The 26460-nt window shown below is 39.3% G+C and overlaps 1 protein-coding gene across 1 annotated transcript in view; it reads left to right on the forward strand.

Moving 5' to 3' along the window:
• Positions 1 to 26460, forward strand: part of iars1 (isoleucyl-tRNA synthetase 1) — a 126146-nt gene that overhangs the window by 84102 nt on the left and 15584 nt on the right. The window contains exons 27-31 of the mRNA XM_056252535.1: positions 1683 to 1795; positions 3505 to 3600; positions 6410 to 6586; positions 12957 to 13077; positions 24533 to 24658. Of these exons, the coding sequence (XP_056108510.1) occupies positions 1683 to 1795; positions 3505 to 3600; positions 6410 to 6586; positions 12957 to 13077; positions 24533 to 24658 (633 nt within the window). The remainder of the gene's footprint in view (positions 1 to 1682; positions 1796 to 3504; positions 3601 to 6409; positions 6587 to 12956; positions 13078 to 24532; positions 24659 to 26460) is intronic.

Raw genomic sequence — 26460 nt, forward strand, 5'->3', positions numbered from 1 at the left:
CAGAGGAGAATGGGCCGACTGATTCAAGCTGATAGAAGAGGAACTTTGACTGAAATAACCACTCGTTACAACCGAGGTATGCAGCAAAGCATTTGTGAAGCCACAACACACACAACCTTGAGGCGGATGGGCTACAACAGCAGAAGACCCCACCGGGTACCACTCATCTCCACTACAAATAGGAAAAAGAGGCTACAATTTGCAAGAGCTCACCAAAATTGGACAGTTGAAGACTCGAAAAATGTTGCCTGGTCTGAAGAGTCTCGGTTTCTGTTAAGGCATTCAGAATTTGGCGTAAACAGAATGAGAACATGGATCCATCATGCCTTGTTACCACTGTGCAGGCTGGTGGTGGTGGTGTAATGGTGTGGGGGATGTTTTCTTGGCACACTTTAGGCCCCTTAGTGCCAATTGGGCATCGTTTAAAAGCCACGGCCTACCTGAGCATTGTTTCTGACCATGTCCCCATCCCTTTATGGCCACCATGTACTCATCCTCTGATGGCTACTTCCAGCAGGATAATGCACCATGTCACAAAGTTCAAATCATTTCAAATTGGTTTCTTGAACATGAAAATGAGTTCACTGTACCAAAATGGCCCCCACAGTCACCAGATCTCAACCCAATAGAGGATCTTTGGGATGTGGTGGAACGGGAGCTTCGTGCCCTGGATGTCCATCCCACAAATCTCCATCAACTGCAAGATGCTATCCTATCAATATGGGCCAACATTTCTAAAGAATGCTTTCAGCACCTTGTTGAATCAATGCCCCGTAGAATTAAGGCAGTTCTGAAGGCAAAAGGGGGTCAAACACAGTATTAGTATGGTGTTCCTAATAATCCTTTAGGTAAGTGTATATGTGTGTGTACGGTGTATAATTATTTTGTATATAAATACACACACATGCATGTATATATTTTAAGAAAAATGTGTTATGTATAAAATATTTATATTTATATATAATATAAATTATGTATAAATATATATACAGTATATGCATGCAAATATTTCTTAAATATATACATGCATGTGTGTTTATATATACAAAATAATTATACACCGTACACACACATATATTATATAAACCAAAACGTTTATTTTGGATGCGATTAATCGTTGCCTAGCCCTAAAATTATTAATAACGATTTTATTTATTATTTTGATGCATTACCAAAAAGTTTCAGTTGCTCTATCATTATCAGAAATACTGGGTTCCTTCAGATATTGTGTGACGAGCTGCTTCAGTCCCTCAGGCTCAGTGTGTGTGTGTGTCACGATACCCTCGATACATATCACGATACTGAACTCACGATACGATATTATTGCGATACTAAGAATTATTTACAGAATACAGAATTATTTTAGACGAATATGCTTGATCTCTGTCACTGACTAGATATATTTAAAATAATGAAGGACACTTTTACTGGTAACATCAGACATCTGGCATTATCAGGACACACAAATATCCCCCACTGCATTATTATACATTATATTCAACATTATATATAGTAGTTTAATGTAGTACTGACACTAAAACTCCTGTATAGTAAATTTAATGTTGGGTGATCTATACACAATACACATATTGTCTCTATCCACAATACATATTGTTGCTTTTTGTATTGCGCTATATTGTGACCCGATGTATAGTTACAGTCTGGCATCTGTTCCTCTGCAGGGTCTATCGTTGTGGACGGGCATGATCTGCGCGAGGACGATCTGCGACTGATGTACTGCTTCGATCAGACGTCAGGAACACCGGCTCAGTACGAGGCCCATTCAGACGCGCAGGTCTGCACACACTTTCATTCGTTCATTTTTATACAGCACAGTTTAATGCAACACAGGTCGCCCAACGTGCTTCACAATAAAGAACAATCTGTGCATAGAGATAAAAAAAATACATCGGCCTTGTTCACACTGTCAGTCCAAATCCGATTATTTGTGTATCCGATTGGAATCTGATCTAACATTATTGATGTCCACACTGTGTATCGCAACTGTTCAGATCCGATGTGTGTGTCCATGCCACTCTTTCGTTTTCCGGAATATCTGCAGTGGTTTCATCGGAATGATGTTGCGTTGGTAGGAATACCCCAAAACAATAGAGCAATAGAGATGTTGTCTTATTTCAATTTTACAACGTTGAAATGTAAAATTTAAATGTGAAATGTAAAAATTGTCTCCACCGGTTTCAAAATGTGTCTCCGTTATATTGTCATTTTCTGCTCGTCCGGCACTACATTGTTTCGGCAGCGACTTTACGCATGTTTCCTATAACAACGTCTGGCGTTTGTTTTACGTGGCGTGAGAAAGTCACATAAACCATAATCACACAAGCACTCAGACTGAGACGGATTTCCAGAAATGCGATTTTAAACAGGTAAATGTATTTATATATTAAACCACATATGTATGTAGCTTGAAACGGATTTGTAAAGATCGGATTTCATTTGATTTTTAACTGTTCACACTATCTAATTCTGATCGGATTCCTATCGGATTTGGACTGACAGTCTGAACGAGGCCATAGAAGCACATTAAGCAGACACAGGCGCACTCGAAACCCCTTCGTGACGTTCTCACATAGCGTTTAACAGATGTGATTTAGCCTGAATTTGAAAGTAGTTAGAGTTAGAGATTTGGCTGATCTAATAGAGACGGGGACAAAGTTTTGGACTCACTCACTCGCCCCAAATGAAAACCCCAAATTCAAAATTAGAATATTGTGAAAAGGTTTTCATAAGCTGTAAGCCATAATCATCAGAATTATAACAAATAAAGGCTTGAAATATCTCACTTTGCATGTAATGAGTCTATATAATATATGGTAACACTTTATTTTAAGGTGCTTGTAATAAGCAGTAATTAACAGTTAATAAGACACTTATAAGACCTTATAAGATGCATATAAGATGCATATAAGCATTAACTAATGATAATAAATAAATTAAATTAAATAATAAATTTCTCAAGTATCAATACATTGCACTTTTAGAACAGCCGAACAAACATAAATGGTAACACAAACTCCCAGTCCCTTAAAAATTGACCTTCCCAAGAGGGAGTAGTTTCCCTGATCTCTTCAGGGCCTGGACCTTTAATTAACCCTTATATGAAGTAGTTAATGCTTATATGCATCTTATATGCATCTTATAAGGTCTTATAAGTGTCTTATTAACTGTTAATTACTGCTTATTACAAGCACCTTAAAATAAAGTGTTACCTAATATATTAGTTTCACCTTTTAAGTTGAATTACTGAAATAAATTAACTTTTGCACGATAGTCTAATTTTTCGAGTTTCACCTGTTATACATAATTCTATACCGTACAGGCAGCCATTTCAATTAACTTAGAAGACAACGTAACAGAGTCAAATTCATATTTCATATTCAGACTTGATCATCCTAGCCGCTGCGTTTACTGCATCTCGACTGATCTCTCAGTCGACACGCTCCTGTCCCGAAGTGATCTGAACACACACGTTTGTCTTCACAGGCGCTGGTTCTGCTCGACGTCACGCCGGATCAGTCCATGGTGGATGAAGGAGTGGCCCGTGAGGTCATCAACCGCATCCAGAAGCTGCGCAAGAAGGTGAGGACCTGAAGTACAGCGAGTCCAGTCACATTCATTTCTATCCACCTTATTCCTGACCATCTTACTGCGTTTTGAATTATGGGTGGCTCTTCCGGTTTGGGGAACTTCCATTCATTTAAGGTTGCCCTATAAATAAAGCTGATCCGTCAGTTTCCCTTCATGTTTTTTCTTCAAACATCATGAGAATATTGTAACACTTGGTATTTTAATGTGACATTATAACAAAAATATCTATGGGCAAGAGCTCTTTTCAGTCGCTGTATTCTTTTCCTCGTGATTAATATTTTTTCCCTTTGCATTCTGCTGTAATAGTATGAAAAAGGACAATATATATTCTGCACATTTATGGTCTGTTCTCCCGATTTAATTAACGAAATATCCCATTAATAATTCACTGGATGCACGAAGAATCTCTAGCAAGGTTTTCTCCTCAAATCATCACGTGTTTTCACAAATACAATCTTTAAAAATGAAGGAAATCACTTTCAAAATTGTTTGCCATCACGCAATGCTGAAGTTAATGAACTTTTTTGATTAAGGCAACGTATTTTAGATAATAAATTACAAAAGTGATATTTAACCCGTCCGTTATTTCTGTGTAAAGAATCGTGCTTTTGGGGGTTATTCATGTTGAAATTACCTTGTTGATGCTTTTACACCTTTAAATGTCCTTTTAATGTTCGATGGTTGAAGGGTGAGTAGAATCGTCATCTCATTGTAACCAGTAAAAAAAAAAAAAAGTATTATTGCGTTTATAGAGCGAGCCTACGCCAGAAGGTGAGGACACAGGGGCCGGCTGCATAAACCTCTGATGGTGTGTTCACAACAAACGCGAAGTGTATATTCACATCGCGTTACTCGCACTAGATTACTGATGGGATGTTTCTTGTTTTTCGCATCAAGCTGTGTCTTCACGCACATCATCAACAACAACAGTGACAGTAACCGGACATATCAATGAGCTCTTCGCTGATTGGCTTGCGCAACTAAGCGTCATGCGAACTTTCCGCTCGAGTTGAATTTTTCCAACTTGCGCGGAAGACGCGATTGACGCGAATATCGAGCGTTCGCGGCAAACACGCGCCCAATTCGCGTCATTCGCGCCACCCTCTTTGTATGTAATCCACTCGCTCAAATAATTAAATTTGCGTTTGGTGTGAACACGCCATGAGACTAGACTTACAAGTTAGACTTTTTTTTCTTTTTTTTTTAGACGGTTCATAGCTTTTTTTTTATATCAGTCTCATAAAAACGTAGATTGGCCTAATTTGATAGCGTAAAGCAAGACTGACTGCTAGTGGGTCATGCTAGAACTCAAGACACTGTCTTAACATAAGTAGACGAGGGAGACACATTAACACCTAACTAATTTTAAAACGCATGTGTTGATTTTTGCAGTTCTGTTCTCACTGGTTTTCTCCAGAGGAGGGTTAAGTCAGTGGATATTTTGGTGAAGGTTGAATAAGGTCTTATTTCTGTTGTATTTCCACACCTCTGACGTCTCCTCCCGTCATGTGTTTGTCTCTCTCTCTCTCTCTCTCTCTCTCTCTCTCTCTCTCTCTCGGGGTCAAGCTCACTTGTTTTTCCCAGACTCATGAGAGATGCTATTTGGACAATCTTTCCACCCCAGAGTTCTGCATGCGTTGAGCAATTGTTCGGTCTTAATAAAGCTTCTGCCGTAATAAAGCTTAAAGACAAACAGTGCTTTGAAGTTGTGTGGAAATCAGTAAAGTAAGACAGATTTCCTTTCTTCACCCCCCCCCCCCCCCCCCCCCCCCTCCCCCCCTCCCCCCTTCACAAGCGTTTTTTCCATGAGAGGGGGAAGGGCACGTGGACGCCCGCCAGGACCGAATTCCTCTCTTATTGAAAGTCTGAAAAAATCGGAGGGAATTTTCCATGGGAGGGAATTAATTTTTCAGCGTTTGCTGAGATGAGAGTTGGTAACCAGGGAGGGTTCATGGAAAAGCAGAAGCTATTGTGTTTTTTGGGGGGGGGTTTCTCGTTGTTCAAAGGTACCGAATGCCCAAGGCCATATTTTCCACAACAAGCCCATTTGTTTTCTCGTAGCGTCTGCTTTGGGAAAATGATTAGCACTTGCTGGCATTTCCCAGTACACACGTCTTTGAAATGAAGGCAGATTAAATGAGCTGTTCGTCATCACTGAGAAACTCAAGAGTAATAAATGTTCACGGAAAGGAGGTGCTGATCTTCCAGAAAATGTTTAACTAAATAATATATAATATTGAGTACCATTACTAGGGGTGTAACAATACATCGTGTCACTATATATCGCAATACAAAAATGCAACAATATGTATCGTGGATATTGACTATATGTATTGTGTATAGTTCACCTGTGTGTGGGAAAAATTCAAGTTTTGAGAGTTTTAGTGTCAGAACTACATTAAACTACTATAAATAATGTTGAATATTATGTATAATAATGCAGTGGGGGATATTTGTGGGTCCTGATAATGTCAGATGTCTGATGTTACCAGTAAAAGTGTCCGACATTATTTTAAATATGTCTAGTCAGTGACAGTGAAAGCATATTCGTCTAAAATAATTCAGTATTTTCAGCTTCAGAATCATGAATATTGTTATTCTGGTGTCTCTATTGTCCTGTGCTTTGGGTTTCAGCACCAAGCATTTTAATCAACTACTTTTTTTGTAAACCTTTTATCATGTGTCTTGGAGTATCGCAATAATATGGTATTGTGACATGAGGGCATCGTTATACCCGTACTCATTACTGGTGACTACTCCTGTATATAAGGCTGTAATGTTTCCAAACTTGTTGTCTCAGGGTCACCTGGTCCCGTCGGATGAGATCACGGTGTACTACAGCACTCAGCCGGCTGGGGAATACCTGGATCAAGTCATCCAAGCACACACGGACTTCATCTTGGCCACTACTAAAGCTCCTCTCAAGCCATATCCAGTGGCCCAGAATGCCAGTGTGATCGTCCAGGAGAAAACTCAGGTACTGAACTCAAGAGATGCTCAGCTACTCATTCTGTGCTCGTTTGCGCTGCTTGTTCTTCTGCTAATGCCCTGATACCAACATTTGATATATACTAGGTAGGGATGCATAGCCAGGTTCCACCAGACTCTCGTACATTTCATTTGTACAGAAAGTCTGGCATCGCTCCATTTACAAGCGTTAACTTCCTTGTAGGCGGTCCTCTGTTGAAGTTTAAAACTATTGGATCTGCCCAGAGCCACTCTGGATCTGCCATAACCAATCGCTAAGGCCGTGTGTCCACCAGCTGAAAACGCTAGACGCTCTGCTGAAAACGCCTAGCTGTGGGCGCTTGAGAGCATTTTGGCAGCGCAGAGTTTTTTCAGTTGAGACGTTTCGTTGCTATGATACAGAATATCCGCAGCACAGTTTACTTGTAACAGATTTCGCAGATAATTTGTTTCATACTAAAAATGTATTTTTAATCCATGTTGTTCGGTTGGGTCTGGTGGTTGATGTCGCTGTACAGTTGGTCGGTGTGGTATTAGCCCTGCCCCTCCTCCACTGTGATTGGACGGCTGGGTAAAAAGTGACAGTGATGAGCGCTGCGTTTTACCCAAATTTGAACATTCTTCAACTCTCGGCGACCAGTAAAAAACGCCGGGCGCTTCAGCGAGAAAAAAAGCACTCAGCGCCTCGTTACGCTCATGGCATTTAAAAAACGCGGCGCTTACACTGGAAAAAAAAATACGCCAGACGCGTGAAAAACGTTTGGTCGTGACGTATGACGACTCAAACTAGCGCACGGCATCAACGCCATCGTTCTCAGCCACTCCCTCTGTTCGCTGATTGGACCTGTAAAAAAATGACCGGAGAAAACCAAAGAATACACCACAAACCCAGACATAGTACTGAAGGAAAATGAAAATTGAGCGGAAGTACGTAGGAGGGCGGAGCCAGGCTAAGGGATGCACTGATGTATCAGCCAATAATCGGTATCATCCGATAAAAGCCATTATTTTCAGTATTGGCCATCAGCAGATTGTTTAATAACAGCTGATGATCAGGGCCGATTATATCCTGTCCTGTACAACACAACAACAGTACCTTAATTAGTCCTGTTCAGCTTCAGAAGGTCTGAATCAGATGGATGAATGGGTTTGATAACCATTAACAGTTAAAACATAGCGACAGTGCTAATTAATCAACAGTCAAACACTGTACATAAGCCAGCTGTGGCCCCTTGCCAGATTTTAAAAAGGCAACCTAAAATGTAAACACATGATTGGTAGGTTATCACATGTACAAATTATCCATAAATAAGAAACATGTATCACAATTTACACATGGTTACAAATTTGATTTGCTTTTAGCCATTTCTTTAATTTAAATGTAAATGTTGAATAGTTTGCACGACCCCTTAAACTGTATGTTTAATCGCTCGGGTTGCTCTGCCATTACTATCCTTTTGCATTATAATCTGACTTAATGGGGGAGATGCATAACACTTTATAATTTAAAAATCAAGCAAGCATCAACAAAATGTTCAATATTATGGAATCTCAATTAATTATATGTTTGCACTATTTTGCAATGATGAAAACTATTAGTCCTATCAAATGTTTGAAGTGTCTGTTTGTAAAGAGATTCAATTGATTTTAAAATTGTTGTGCTTGCTTGAGACCAACTAGTAAAGCAGAAAATACCATAGTTTTGCTGCCTCTGTTGATAAATATGGTCTTATATGCCTAAAGTTGACCAAATTAAATAGAATAATATTGGCTACCTTTTAGCATGCTTTTGAAATGACTGCTGAGAATCTAATAAATCAGGAACGACATTCAGCTTTTCTCCTTTATAAATACATCAGGATGAGGAATCACTGCACATCTTTGTGAAAAGAACATACAAACAGTTTTGCTTCTATTCAAATGTAAATATGAATTATCAATATTTGACCCCATGAACCACCCGTAGTTAACGCCGGGGTTGCCAGGTCCGTGGTTTTCCCCCACATCAAACATTATTTGTAACGCATTGCTTTCTTACTTCTGATAAGAAACAAAGTCTCAGCTTTCAAACTGTTCATTTTAATATTTGCTTTTATCGGCCAAAACGGATTATTGGCCAATACATTGGTGCATCCCTAACGTAATCCCTGCAAAAAATCAGTTGATTTTCAGATTGATATTCAAAATGATAAGCAAGTGCAGCTTTGTTTACAGTTTGTATATTTGCAGTCCTAGTTGACGAATATGGACTATTGATCCCTGCTGACATTGATAATAACTTTGTCCAGTGTGTTCAAGCGCAGCTTTTTAACCGAGATGCAGTTAGCTTTCTTTAACCCTCTGGGGACCAAGGTGTTTTTGGGGTCCTTGAGATGTTTTGACATGCCCTGGCATTTGTGCTTTTTTCAGTTGCTTATAAACATATTAATGGCACAGGTGAAATTACACTCTATTTAGCACAAACGGGGCTACCATAATATGTGAGCAACATGTATGTACATGTTTGTATTTTTGAGAGAATATTGTTTATGCAATTGTTTATGCAATTGTCAATTGTTTATTGAACAAACTAAAAATTAAAGTTTCTGAAATAAAGCCACAAAACACATACTAAATATGTGTCCACAAGACTTTTGACTAATGGATGTTGTGGCCTAGAGTTTTTGCTTCAAAATGATGTGAAAATCATCCTGTCTAATCATTCACATAACACAATAGATTATTTTAAATTGTGAAAAACATTTTTTGTTAGCCAAGGTAATATGCGAATGGGCGTGAACGGCCCAACCCCATTGTGAATAATTAGGTGGTTGAGAAGACAAAGACGACCCGCATATTAATGAGCCTTTCATTCAGGTGTGAAAGGCTCATTACCACACACACACACACACACACACACACACACACACACACACACATATACATACATACATACATATACATACATATACATATATATATAAATGTATATGTATGTATAAAATCAAAATATAAATGAAAGTCAAAAGCACATTTTTAGTCATCCCTGGAAACAAATCCTGTTCAAATAGGTTATATGGGCCATTCTACAGAATTGGTTCAAAGTTAGAGTGGGAAACATCTTGAAAAGAAAATTGTCTTTTTCCATAAAGGTCTTAGTAGGCCAATACATTTTATCATACATATTTCAAAGTTAAGGATTCATTATTTTGATATAACTTGCATTGGAACAAACACTATTCTTAGTTGATTAGTTTATTGACAAAACATACTATATATTTAACATATGAGCAGAAACTGCTAACAAAAGCTTATTTGATGTCTATTTTAGAGTTAAAACTTTATAATCTATCCAAAACTAGTCACACACACACACACACACACACACACACAGAAACATGATTCAAATTTAAACAGTAGGCTATTTTTGCGTTTACAGACACTAACGTTATTATATATCGCGATTAGAACAAACCACAATAATAAAACACTTACAGTTCAGCTCGCTCCTCGAAGTGAAAATAAACCAGCACTTGTTCTGAGGTAGGTAAATGTCCCAGGATTATTCCTCACAGCCGCGCAAGACGACAGTACATTAATCTGACTAAATATAGTGTGTTTACAGAGTTTATATGGGCATTTACACGTCTCAATCTGTTGCTTCAGATCATTAGCGTTTGAATAGCGCGTGCTCTCCGTGGGCGTGTCACATTAGCGGAATAATGAGATGCGAGAACGATAATGAGAACGGCTGACACCTCTCTCTTTTTATATAGATTACATAAACAGAGAATATTTATTTTATTTTTAAATTAGATAATTTAAAAGTACAAACTTAAATGATCATAAACATATATTGCTCATGTCTGGGTGAATAGTATTAGCTGAGTTTTGTTTAAGTTTAGAGACGTGCTCCAGAAAAAAAGTTCACGGAGAGGCAGAACGCACACCCTGTTTATTTTCTTTATTTTACAAAAGCACAATATTTTATTTCGATTGTAGGTGGGCACATAAAAAAGTAGACATTTAACAATTTATTTTTTAATATGTCTTAACTCTGTATGACCAGAAATGCAGTAGTTTAAGTCTATTTTTCTGCTATGTGAAAAAAATCTGCCAAAACGCATCGGTGCGTTTGCCGTCTTCAGAGGGTTAACTTTCGTCGCCGCTAGTTCTTTAACATTGACTTGGTGTGCCACGGCCTTTAAACGCAAAAAGAGATATTTTGAAAATGGTCTGTCAAGTCCTCTTAATTTATACAGCGCTTTTAACAATAGAGATCGTTTTAAAGCAGCTTTACAGTGACAATGGGAGATTACAGTAACAGAGATTGTTTAGGCTTTACAGCAGATCTAGAATAAAGTTATTGTCCAGATAAAGTTAGCTTTGATTGATTCACTTCCGTTGCAAAGATCATTAGTTATTAACTAATGATCAGTGTTTTTGTCCTTATTTATAAAGCCACTGAGATTTAAAACAACACGGACTTTCATTGTAAGGACAAAAAAAATAAAAAATTTCAGACAATTATTAGATATATTGTCGCACAGCTCTCTATATAAAGTTGGATATACAGTACTTTATCTGCATACATACAGTACACTCAAGTAAATAAGTATTTACTGTATATAGATATACAAACGGCTTGATTGTTTATATCAGCGGTATCCGGGAAATATAAGGCATTAAGATATTATACATTAACATCATGATTTTCTGTAAAGCTGCTTTAAAACGCTTTATTGTAAAAGCAATATATAAATACATTTAATGTGACCTGATAATTTTCAAAATATCTTTTGTGTTTGACTAAAGAAATAGAATATTTATATGTTGTGTTTATGTAAATGTTATTTATTTATATTTATAAATATGTTATGTGTTCAACATATTTGTGTAAAATATACAGGTTTGATGTAAATGATGGGAATTGATATTTTTGGGTGAGTTATCCCTATAGTCCTAAGAGCTGTGGTTTGAAGAAGTCATGCACATGTTATATAATGTACGTAATGCTACAGAACACAGAAATCATAACTGAGCACATGTAGTCTTGAGCGCTCTAGACATGCATTGTGTGTGTCTGTTAACATGAATATGCTCTATAACTCTTTATAGATCAGAAATGAATAAAGCATCATGCATGAGATGATGCAGACGCACAAGTACTAGAATAATAATAGGTTTGCATGAGACGGGAACATTTGCGTCACCACTAATAGAAATACACATGAAGACTGGCATGTACAGGGAGAGAAGAACTAATTAACTATTAATGGAGTATAAACTCACATTATCATCACGAGTCGATGTGCATATTTTCATTGGATTCCCGGATTCTTTCTCCAAATGTTCCAGCAAATAAACACATGGAGAACTGTGGAAGGAAATAATGATGAAATCAAATCAACACGAGAATATAAAACAATTCTGTTCCAAGTACGTTTTTGTCATGTAAACATGCCCTAAATTTAATGTAAAATGCGCCCATATTATTATTATTATTATTATTATTTTTAATTATATGATTATTATTATTGTATATTAAAATTAGTGCTGTCAATCAATTAAAAAAAATAACTAATTAATTGAGCATTTTTCTACTATTAATCGCACTTAACATTAGTTTTTAGTATAAGTATTCAATTGGATATTGGTAAGATATGCCAACATTTTAACCGCTTTAAGTGTTTTTAAAAATATACATTTGTATCGTTATATACTTTAATACTTGCATTCAAAACTGTAATTCTGCATTTTCTCTCAAAAAAGAAATGGTCGTCACCGGTGCGTAATGGGACAGTCTTTGTGACGCAGTCGTCCTCGAAGGATGCAGTCTTCTGTTGTGTAGCTGCATCTCTAGACAGTAGGGGTGTCACAATATATCACAATACAAAAATGCATCAATATATATTGTGTATATAGATCACCCAAAATGAAAATTACTGTGTGAGAACAAATTCAAGTTTTCAGAGTTTTAGTGTCAGTACTACATTAAACTACTATATATAATGTTGAATATAATGTATAATAATCCAGTGGGGAATATTTGTGTGTCCTGATAATGTCAGATGTCTGATGTTAGCAGTAAAAGTGTCCGACATTATTTTAAATATAGCTTCAGAATCATGAATATTGTTATGTTGGTGTCTCTATTGTCCTGTGCTTTGGGTTTCAGCACCAAGTCCATTTAGCATTTTAATCAACAGTTCATTTTTTGTTAACCTTTTATCATGTGTCTTGGAGTATCGCAATAAAATCGTATTGTGAGTTCAGTATCGTGATATGTATCGAATCGTGACATGAGGGAATCGTTACACCCGTTCTAGAAAGGTGCTTTGGTGGGACTGGATCAGGGTTCATTTGTGATTGTGTGTGTGTGTGTGTGTGTGGTATGACAGTTGAAAGGCTCGGATCTGGAGTTGACTATCGTGAGAGGAGCCGGAGTCTCCAGAGTCTCTCTGAGCTCTTCAGTCTGTGCTCACGTCAACCTGAGAGTCGCGCTCAAGGACAAGCAGCAAGGTATTCCTCAGCCATCATCACACAATCACAACTGTACACCTCAGTCATCATCACACAATCACAACTGTACACCTCAGCCATCATCACACAATCACAACTGTACACCTCAGTCATCATCACACAATCACAACTGTACACCTCAGTCATCATCACACAATCACAACTGTACACCTCAGTCATCACACAATCACAACTGTACACCTCAGTCATCATCACACAATCACAACTGTACACCTCAGCCATCATCACACAATCACAACTGTACACCTCAGTCATCACACAATCACAACTGTACACCTCAGTCATCACACAATCACAACTGTACACCTCAGTCATCACACAATCACAACTGTACACCTCAGTCATCACACAATCACAACTGTACACCTCAGTCATCATCACACAATCACAACTGTACACCTCAGTCATCATCACACAATCACAACTGTACACCTCAGTCATCACACAATCACAACTGTACACCTCAGTCATCACACAATCACAACTGTACACCTCAGTCATCATCACACAATCACAACTGTACACTTCAGTCATCACACAATCACAACTGTACACCTCAGTCATCACACAATCACAACTGTACACCTCAGTCATCATCACACAATCACAACTGTACACCTCAGTCATCACACAATCACAACTGTACACCTCAGTCATCATCACACAATCACAACTGTACACTTCAGTCATCACACAATCACAACTGTACACCTCAGTCATCACACAATCACAACTGTACACCTCAGTCATCATCACACAATCACAACTGTACACTTCAGTCATCACACAATCACAACTGTACGCCTCAGCCATCACACAATCACAACTGTACACCTCAGTCATCATCACACAATCACAACTGTACACCTCAGTCATCACACAATCATAACTGTACACCTCAGTCATCATCACAATCACAACTGTACACCTCAGTCATCACACAATCACAACTGTACACCTCAGTCATCATCACACAATCACAACTGTACACCTCAGTCATCATCACAATCACAACTGTACACCTCAGTCATCACACAATCACAACTGTACACCTCAGTCATCATCACAATCACAACTGTACACCTCAGTCATCACACAATCACAACTGTACACCTCAGTCATCACACAATCACAACTGTACACCTCAGTCATCATCACACAATCACAACTGTACACCTCAGTCATCATCACACAATCACAACTGTACACCTCAGTCATCATCACAATCACAACTGTACACCTCAGTCATCACACAATCACAACTGTACGCCTCAGTCATCACACAATCACAACTGTACACCTCAGTCATCATCACACAATCACAACTGTACACCTCAGTCATCACACAATCACAACTGTACGCCTCAGTCATCACACAATCACAACTGTACACCTCAGTCATCACACAATCACAACTGTACACCTCAGTCATCACACAATCACAACTGTACACCTCAGTCATCACACAATCACAACTGTACACCTCAGTCATCATCACACAATCACAACTGTACACCTCAGTCATCACACAATCACAACTGTACACCTCAGTCATCATCACACAATCACAACTGTACACCTCAGTCATCACACAATCACAACTGTACACCTCAGTCATCATCACACAATCACAACTGTACACCTCAGTCATCATCACACAATCACAACTGTACACCTCAGTCATCACAATCACAACTGTACACCTCAGTCATCACACAATCACAACTGTACGCCTCAGTCATCACACAATCACAACTGTACACCTCAGTCATCATCACACAATCACAACTGTACGCCTCAGTCATCACACAATCACAACTGTACACCTCAGTCATCACACAATCACAACTGTACACCTCAGTCATCACACAATCACAACTGTACACCTCAGTCATCACACAATCACAACTGTACACCTCAGTCATCACACAATCACAACTGTACGCCTCAGTCATCATCACACAATCACAACTGTACGCCTCAGTCATCACACAATCACAACTGTACACCTCAGTCATCATCACACAATCACAACTGTACACCTCAGTCATCACACAATCACAACTGTACACCTCAGTCATCACACAATCACAACTGTACACCTCAGTCATCATCACACAATCACAACTGAACGCCTCAGTCATCACACAATCACAACTGTACACCTCAGTCATCACACAATCACAACTGTACACCTCAGTCATCATCACACAATCACAACTGTACGCCTCAGCCATCACACAATCACAACTGTACACCTCAGTCATCATCACACAATCACAACTGTACGCCTCAGCCATCACACAATCACAACTGTACACCTCAGTCATCATCACACAATCACAACTGTACGCCTCAGCCATCACACAATCACAACTGTACACCTCAGTCATCATCACACAATCACAACTGTACACCTCAGTCATCACACAATCACAACTGTACACCTCAGTCATCATCACAATCACAACTGTACACCTCAGTCATCATCACAATCACAACTGTACACCTCAGTCATCACCAGTGATGGGAATAACGGCGTTATAAATAAACGGCGTTACTAACGGCGTTATCTTTTTCAGTAACGAGTAATCAAACGAATTACTGTTTCCCCCGTTACAACGCAGTTACCGTTACTGACAAAAAAATGTGGCGTTACTATAATTGAACTCACTGAAGCGGCTTTTATCCGAGTAGGCTCTCTCTCCGCCATAGGACCTGCAAAGTTTTTTTCTCTGGTGTGTGTGTGTGTGTGTGTGTGTGTTTATGAGGCGCCGGAGTGGACAAAAGCGAAGCGAACGGCGCGAGCGCGCTCAATGCGCGAGAGAGACCGAATGTGTCCGAGAGCGCGCTCAACAGTTGCGCAAGAGAGACCGAGGATGTCCGAGCATTATATAGTTTGTTTATAAATAAATGACACATATCTGCAACGTTAATTAATTTACATGGTTATACAAATAAAATCTAAAAAATTACCGTCAGGTAACGTTCTGTTTAGGTTATAAAATAAACCCGAAAATAACCTGCAGGGAACATTCACAGAAAACATCTTTGTTTGACCGGTTGTAAACACGTGCGGCAAACATGTCTAGAATTTGGCTTAAATAACCTCTGATGATGACGTTCGCTATAGGTTATAAAAATAAACCCCCAAAATATTATATTTTAGTATTATTTTTTTTTTTTTGGTAAATTGTTCAGTATTATATTGAGAGAGCACTTGTTAAACTGTTTACTTTTGTTAGGAAGAAAATACTCAGGCTACAGTATGTCTACTAGTTGTGAAGTTGTGTAACAGTTTTATCATTTTAATATGCACAAAGATTATGTATATTTTTTATTATTATTTATTCATTTTTGGTACATTTCTTAAGAAGCATAATTTATTTTTAAACTTATTTGTTGGCCAGTTGGGGTCTGTGCGATATTAAGTAAACCATCTATAATGTTTTATTGTTCTACTATAGTAATGCTAATATTTAGAATAATATATTGAATTTAATAGGCGTCTCTCACATTGTCCCACAGCAACATTAAAATAGAATAAATTATTATTATAAAACATTGAACACTAATCTACACTATTAAGTGTCCATTTCATTAATTTAATACTGGGGGCATCCAAATTATTTGACATAGGCCTATTTGATTTTTTTTTTTTTTTTTTAAGTAACGCAATAGTTACTTTCTCTGGTAATTAGTTACTTTTATAATGATGTAACTCAGTTACTAACTCAGTTACTATTTGTGAGAAGTAACTAGTAACTATAACTAATTACTTTTTTTAAGTAACATGCTCAACACTGGTCATCACACAATCACAACTGTACACCTCAGTCATCACACAATCACAACTGTACACCTCAGTCATCACACAATCACAACTGTACGCCTCAGTCATCATCACACAATCACAACTGTACGCCTCAGTCATCATCACACAATCACAACTGTACACCTCAGTCATCACACAATCACAACTGTACACCTCAGTCATCACACAATCACAACTGTACACCTCAGTCATCATCACACAATCACAACTGTACACCTCAGTCATCACACAATCACAACTGTACACCTCAGTCATCATCACACAATCACAACTGTACACCTCAGTCATCACACAATCACAACTGTACGCCTCAGTCATCACACAATCACAACTGTACACCTCAGTCATCACACAATCACAACTGTACACCTCAGTCATCACACAATCACAACTGTACACCTCAGTCATCACACAATCACAACTGTACGCCTCAGTCATCACACAATCACAACTGTACGCCTCAGTCATCACACAATCACAACTGTACACCTCAGTCATCACACAATCACAACTGTACACCTCAGTCATCACACAATCACAACTGTACACCTCAGTCATCACACAATCACAACTGTACACCTCAGTCATCATCACACAATCACAACTGAACACCTCAGTCATCACACAATCACAACTGTACACCTCAGTCATCACACAATCACAACTGTACACCTCAGTCATCACACAATCACAACTGTACACCTCAGTCATCATCACACAATCACAACTGTACGCCTCAGTCATCATCACAATCACAACTGTACACCTCAGTCATCACACAATCACAACTGTACACCTCAGTCATCACACAATCACAACTGTACACCTCAGTCATCACACAATCACAACTGTACACCTCAGTCATCATCACACAATCACAACTGTACGCCTCAGTCATCACACAATCACAACTGTACACCTCAGTCATCATCACACAATCACAACTGTACGCCTCAGTCATCACACAATCACAACTGTACACCTCAGTCATCACACAATCACAACTGTACGCCTCAGTCATCACACAATCACAACTGTACACCTCAGTCATCATCACACAATCACAACTGTACGCCTCAGTCATCACACAATCACAACTGTACACCTCAGTCATCACACAATCACAACTGTACACCTCAGTCATCACACAATCACAACTGTACGCCTCAGTCATCACACAATCACAACTGTACACCTCAGTCATCACACAATCACAACTGTACGCCTCAGTCATCACACAATCACAACTGTACACCTCAGTCATCATCACACAATCACAACTGTACGCCTCAGCCATCACACAATCACAACTGTACACCTCAGTCATCACACAATCACAACTGTACACCTCAGTCATCATCACACAATCACAACTGTACACCTCAGTCATCACACAATCACAACTGTACACCTCAGTCATCACACAATCACAACTGTACACCTCAGTCATCACACAATCACAACTGTACACCTCAGTCATCATCACACAATCACAACTGTACGCCTCAGTCATCACACAATCACAACTGTACACCTCAGTCATCATCACACAATCACAACTGTACGCCTCAGCCATCACACAATCACAACTGTACACCTCAGTCATCACACAATCACAACTGTACACCTCAGTCATCACACAATCACAACTGTACGCCTCAGTCATCACACAATCACAACTGTACACCTCAGTCATCATCACACAATCACAACTGTACACCTCAGTCATCATCACACAATCACAACTGTACACCTCAGTCATCACACAATCACAACTGTACGCCTCAGTCATCACACAATCACAACTGTACACCTCAGTCATCATCACACAATCACAACTGTACGCCTCAGCCATCACACAATCACAACTGTACACCTCAGTCATCACACAATCACAACTGTACACCTCAGTCATCACACAATCACAACTGTACGCCTCAGTCATCACACAATCACAACTGTACACCTCAGTCATCATCACACAATCACAACTGTACACCTCAGTCATCATCACACAATCACAACTGTACGCCTCAGTCATCACACAATCACAACTGTACACCTCAGTCATCACACAATCACAACTGTACACCTCAGTCATCACACAATCACAACTGTACACCTCAGTCATCATCACACAATCACAACTGTACGCCTCAGTCATCACACAATCACAACTGTACACCTCAGTCATCACACAATCACAACTGTACACCTCAGTCATCACACAATCACAACTGTACACCTCAGTCATCATCACACAATCACAACTGTACACCTCAGTCATCACACAATCACAACTGTACGCCTCAGTCATCACACAATCACAACTGTACACCTCAGTCATCATCACACAATCACAACTGTACGCCTCAGTCATCATCACACAATCACAACTGTACACCTCAGTCATCATCACACAATCACAACTGTACGCCTCAGTCATCACACAATCACAACTGTACACCTCAGCCATCACACAATCACAACTGTACACCTCAGTCATCATCACACAATCACAACTGTACGCCTCAGTCATCACACAATCACAACTGTACGCCTCAGCCATCACACAATCACAACTGTACGCCTCAGCCATCACACAATCACAACTGTACACCTCAGTCATCACACAATCACAACTGTACACCTCAGTCATCATCACACAATCACAACTGTACGCCTCAGCCATCACACAATCACAACTGTACACCTCAGTCATCATCACACAATCACAACTGTACACCTCAGTCATCACACAATCACAACTGTACACCTCAGTCATCACACAATCACAACTGTACACCTCAGTCATCACACAATCACAACTGTACGCCTCAGTCATCACACAATCACAACTGTACACCTCAGTAATCATCACACAATCACAACTGTACGCCTCAGCCATCACACAATCACAACTGTACACCTCAGTCATCACACAATCACAACTGTACGCCTCAGTCATCACACAATCACAACTGTACGCCTCAGTCATCACACAATCACAACTGTACACCTCAGTCATCACACAATCACAACTGTACACCTCAGTCATCATCACACAATCACAACTGTACGCCTCAGTCATCACACAATCACAACTGTACACCTCAGTCATCACACAATCACAACTGTACGCCTCAGTCATCACACAATCACAACTGTACACCTCAGTCATCATCACACAATCACAACTGTACGCCTCAGTCATCACACAATCACAACTGTACACCTCAGTCATCATCACACAATCACAACTGTACACCTCAGTCATCACACAATCACAACTGTACACCTCAGTCATCATCACACAATCACAACTGTACGCCTCAGTCATCACACAATCACAACTGTACGCCTCAGTCATCACACAATCACAACTGTACGCCTCAGCCATCACACAATCACAACTGTACACCTCAGTAATCACACAATCACAACTGTACACCTCAGTCATCACACAATCACAACTGTACACCTCAGTCATCACACAATCACAACTGTACACCTCAGTCATCACACAATCACAACTGTACACCTCAGTCATCACACAATCACAACTGTACACCTCAGTCATCACACAATCACAACTGTACACCTCAGTCATCATCACACAATCACAACTGTACGCCTCAGTCATCACACAATCACAACTGTACACCTCAGTCATCACACAATCACAACTGTACACCTCAGTCATCACACAATCATCACACAATCACAACTGTACGCCTCAGTCATCACACAATCACAACTGTACACCTCAGTCATCACACAATCACAACTGTACACCTCAGTCATCACACAATCACAACTGTACACCTCAGTCATCACACAATCACAACTGTACACCTCAGTCATCATCACACAATCACAACTGTACACCTCAGTCATCACACAATCACAACTGTACGCCTCAGTCATCACACAATCACAACTGTACACCTCAGTCATCATCACACAATCACAACTGTACGCCTCAGTCATCACACAATCACAACTGTACGCCTCAGCCATCACACAATCACAACTGTACGCCTCAGCCATCACACAATCACAACTGTACGCCTCAGCCATCACACAATCACAACTGTACGCCTCAGCCATCACACAATCACAACTGTACACCTTAGTCATCACACAATCACAACTGTACGCCTCAGTCATCACACAATCACAACTGTACGCCTCAGCCATCACACAATCACAACTGTACGCCTCAGCCATCACACAATCACAACTGTACGCCTCAGTCATCACACAATCACAACTGTACGCCTCAGCCATCACACAATCACAACTGTACACCTTAGTCATCACACAATCACAACTGTACGCCTCAGTCATCACACAATCACAACTGTACACCTTAGTCATCACACAATCACAACTGTACGCCTCAGCCATCACACAATCACAACTGTACACCTTAGTCATCACACAATCACAACTGTACGCCTCAGTCATCACACAATCACAACTGTACGCCTCAGTCATCATCACACAATCACAACTGTACACCTCAGTCATCACACAATCACAACTGTACGCCTCAGTAATCACACAATCACAACTGTACGCCTCAGCCATCACACAATCGCAACTGTACGCCTCAGCCATCACACAATCACAACTGTACACCTCAGTCATCACACAATCACAACTGTACACCTCAGTCATCATCACACAATCACAACTGTACGCCTCAGTCATCACACATTCACAACTGTACGCCTCAGTCATCATCACACAATCACAACTGTACGCCTCAGCCATCACACAATCACAACTGTACGCCTCAGCCATCACACAATCACAACTGTACGCCTCAGTCATCACACAATCACAACTGTACACCTCAGTCATCATCACACAATCACAACTGTACACCTCAGTCATCATCACACAATCACAACTGTACGCCTCAGCCATCACACAATCACAACTGTACACCTCAGTCATCACACAATCACAACTGTACGCCTCAGCCATCACACAATCACAACTGTACGCCTCAGCCATCACACAATCACAACTGTACGCCTCAGCCATCACACAATCACAACTGTACGCCTCAGTCATCACACAATCACAACTGTACGCCTCAGTCATCACACAATCACAACTGTACACCTCAGTCATCACACAATCACAACTGTACGCCTCAGTCATCATCACACAATCACAACTGTACGCCTCAGTCATCACACAATCACAACTGTACGCCTCAGTCATCACACAATCACAACTGTACGTCTCAGCCATCACACAATCACAACTGTACACCTCAGTCATCATCACACAATCACAACTGTACGCCTCAGTCATCACACAATCACAATTGTACACCTCAGTCATCACACAATCACAACTGTACGCCTCAGTCATCACACAATCACAACTGTACGCCTCAGTCATCACACAATCACAACTGTACAAATAAATGCATTACAAATAAAATGTATTATTATTGTTATTATTAACCCAGCATTTACCTGCACATCGATACACTGATAACTCACTACAATCAGCTTATTTGATCAACCCGTTGTCCTGATTTACATGCAAACCAATAACCCAGCAACGCAGGTAAACCCCGTTCACAAGACTTCATTAATAAATCAGGCTATTTCCCTCTAGTGTCGTCAAAACCTAATCATTGGTCTATCTGACTGAGAGAGATGCATTTGTTATGTGAGATGTGATGTTAAATAAATCCAAAAGTATTTTTGATTGAACTGAACCACTATTAGGGATGGCTCGATACCACAGTTTTGGCTTCGGTGTGGTACCACAATCTAGTACCGTAGTATCTGTATTCAACCGATACCAAAGTGGTCTGAATTTTGGCGCATTTTTCAAGCATAATTTTACTCACTCTATTCTTATTTCATTAATTTTACTTATTTTATAAAGCTGGAAATTACCGCAAATGTTTATTTGCAAATTAATCAACACAGAGTATCACATCAAATCAGTCATTTAAAAACTTTCTTGTGAGAAGTAATTTCAGCAATACTGTCTCCACCCCTCTGTCTCTCCAAATGAGCAAATTAAAAATGTCCTTTTAAACATTGTCAATTTGAACATCCAAGCGATTTGATGTAATTCAGTAATACTTTGGAGCTCTTTGAGTGTCGGTTTTCTGTGTTTTTCAAATACACACAAAATTGTCAAAATGGCTGTCTTGGTGAGTAACGGTATTCACATAGACAGTCGGTTATGTCTTACGTGAATGTAAATAGTGTAATATTTTGCGTCATCGCATGTAATATATGAGATCTGTGACCGCATCAGCCTAATACATGCTGTTGTCTGTCACTAAATAACTTTTGTAACTGCAATTGTAAGGATTTATCCATTTAATGTAATTAACCGTGAAGACTATCCAGTGTTATTTTACATCTTTATTCTGTTAGACCTACCTAAACTTAAGTGCAAATATTATGAGATCTAAGAACATTATTGGTTGTACCGTGTCAAGCGCACGCTGTAACATTGTGTTATTTAAACGATGGGATCTTATGTGCGTAGATCAGTGTTAAAAGAAAATAAATGTCTAAATTAGATAATTTGAATGATGAACTCACCTGTCGTTCTCTTAATGTATATAGTCAGGATGGGCAAGTGACAGATGCTTGGCAAGGTTTGATGGCTCTTCATCAGTTTTATACTTGCTACTTGCCACATAAGTAAATAGTTTAGACACGAAATATTGATCGGAGTTTAAATATAGTATTAGTATTAAAAGCAAAGCTCCGAGGAGAGAGCAGTTTCTAGCGCGGCAAGTTCAAACTAGACGGACATTTAAGAGATACGGTTTACAGTCATAACACTTATTACACAGCATTTAAACACATAAATAATTATGGAGATAAGAGATATTGATTTCAGATTAAACTGTTTTAAAACCGTACCTGTTTGTATCTTATAATGCAACAGTGTACAAAATAATAGTCACAAAATGGCAGCAGAGCGTTTGTATGTAACAAGAGAGAGCGAGTCCATGATACTGGATGGCATAATTACATAACTGTACACAAAATATTGATTCGACTGAGTTATTTTAATTAAAATTATTATTAAAAATGAATTATTAAATTATTTTAATATTTTATTAGCTCACTAAACTCAAAACTTCCACCAAGAAAATCCGTTCCCAGCAAGTGTATGGCGCTGCTGACTTCAGTGACCCGGATGAGCCTGTGTTTCTGTTCTCAGCGGCTGTTATCAGGGAATAATATACCGCTGGATGGCACGATTGACCAATCAGAATCAAGTATTCCACAGAGCAGTGTAATAAATACCGGTATTTTCCAGTACCGGTATACCGTGTTTGTCCGTTCCAGTGGTGTTGTGTTTCTCTGAGCCGTGTTTACTCTCGCTCCGTTCATGCGTTTCTTTTTTATTCTATATCTATTTATAATAAATAAAATAAATAAATAAATAATAAAAAAGTAGGCCTACATGTACTGCGTTAGATTAAACTGGGAAGGGTCGTAGCACTTTCAGTTTCACTGCTTCTATTGTTCTCATTTGTAAGTCGCTTTGAATAAAAGCGTCTGCTAAGTGAATAAATGTAAACGTGTGTCTCAGAGGGTGTGGTTCTGCTGGAGAATCCCAAGGGCGACGGGATCCTGGACCTGGAGCGGCTGAAGGCAGTGTGTGTCAGTGTGTTTGGACTCAACGGTGCGCCGGTGGCCATATTCAACGGGAAGACAGGTGAGGTTACACACAGATTCAGATTACACTGGTACTATAAGAATGAAAGATTGTTATTTTGGTAACACTTTACAATAAGGTTCATTAGTTAACATTAGTTAATGTATTAGCTAACATGAACTAACAATGAGCAATACATTTGTTACAGTATTTATTCATCTTTGATAACGTTAGTTAATAAAAATGCAGCTGTTCATTGTTTGTTCATGTTAGTTCACAGTGCATTAACTAATGTTAACAAATACAACCTTTGATAATAATAACATATTAGTAAATGTTGAAATTAACATTAACAAAGAATAATAAATGCTGTATAAGTGCAGTTCATTATTAGTTCATGTTAACTAATGTTACCGTTATTTTTTAGTGTTGACTTGTTAGTGAGGTTCGGGTAATTTTGACTTCCCTGCTTAGTAGATATACTGTATATTAGGGCTGTATATAGTTGACTAACCGTTAGTCAACTAGAAGAGGCTTTTTCCAAATGTTATTAGTCATTTAGTGCTGAAAAAAAAACTCCACAGGAAGTGGCAAAATCTGTAATGGACAGATCGTTAACAGCAGGAAATCCACACATTCGCCCGTCATTTATCGACCTTCAAATATGGCTTATCACATGAAACATGTAAGAAGCAGCAACTTTACTAGTCCACTCACTCTAATGTTAACCTAGAGAAATGTGTGCTATTATAAGCGTGTTACAAGTGTTCGTGTGGAGATCACGACATACAGGCGCTGGCGCGATCACTTGAGTTTAACTTAAAGGGACACCAGGCAGGAATCCCGTTTTTTGTCAAACAGTGACCCCTAGAGTCGCTGTGGAGAACTTGTATTTAACGTTAATGTCGTAAATACCACTCACGCAGAGCGTGACATGGCGTGACGTGTTACATAGTATACAATAGTACATTGTGTTTAATTTGTCGTTTAATGAGATCTAATATATGTTGTTAGTGGTGAGAATTTTCACGTGATTAAATACATAGATCCGACAATTATCCCCATAAACTTTAATGGTCCAGTGGCAGAACTTTTGCCAAGTGTGTCAGAGGTTCTGGGTTCTAATCCGTACTAGTAGTATAGTTTATTTTCCTCATCAAAACCTATTGTTTATTAGTGATTGTATATCAAGCATGGACAAGTTTTTTGTACATTAGGTTTTGTGATTGCACCGTAACAAATATAGAGAGTCTCTCAGTTCCTGCAACGGATTGAGGCGCGCGTCCGTGTGAAGACTATGCGCTTCACAACAGAACACTGTATCCACGCCACTGATCGCAGCGGCAACAGTCTATGAGCGGCAAGCACATTGGTCACTTGATTTCAAAAACAACACATTTCAGATCGCCTCTTATTTAACAAACGAACGAAATGAATGCTCTACTAGAGTTAACTGGAGATGTTATCCGTGCCGCGAGATGTTTCAATGGGGACATTTCACACCCGCAAATTACGCCTATGCTCGTGTCGTGTCTGACTCCTCGCTCGGTCAGTCTGCCGTTTCCTCTTTCTCTGTTCCTCTGACAATGCTTTCCTAGCTTTCTGCATCTTATATGCCGGCTCAGCCATGACGATAGTGTGACAAACTCCGGAGACGGCCACCATTCAACCCGAAAGAAGTCATATAACCATTTCAATAACTCTGAAGCTGTTCAGTTAAGCTAAAAAAACTGCATAGAATCCCTTTAAAATACTCCCTCATTTTCGGTCATTCAGATAAGAGTAATGCAAACTGTAAAGGCTCTACTTTTATTTCTGTAAACTCACGATTACAACAAAACATTGTGCTTTTGTAAAATAGT

This window comes from Rhinichthys klamathensis, unplaced genomic scaffold (assembly GCF_029890125.1).
Source record: "Rhinichthys klamathensis goyatoka isolate OS25496 unplaced genomic scaffold, OSU_Roscu_1.1 h1tg000095l_1, whole genome shotgun sequence".
Lineage (NCBI taxonomy): Eukaryota > Metazoa > Chordata > Actinopteri > Cypriniformes > Leuciscidae > Rhinichthys > Rhinichthys klamathensis.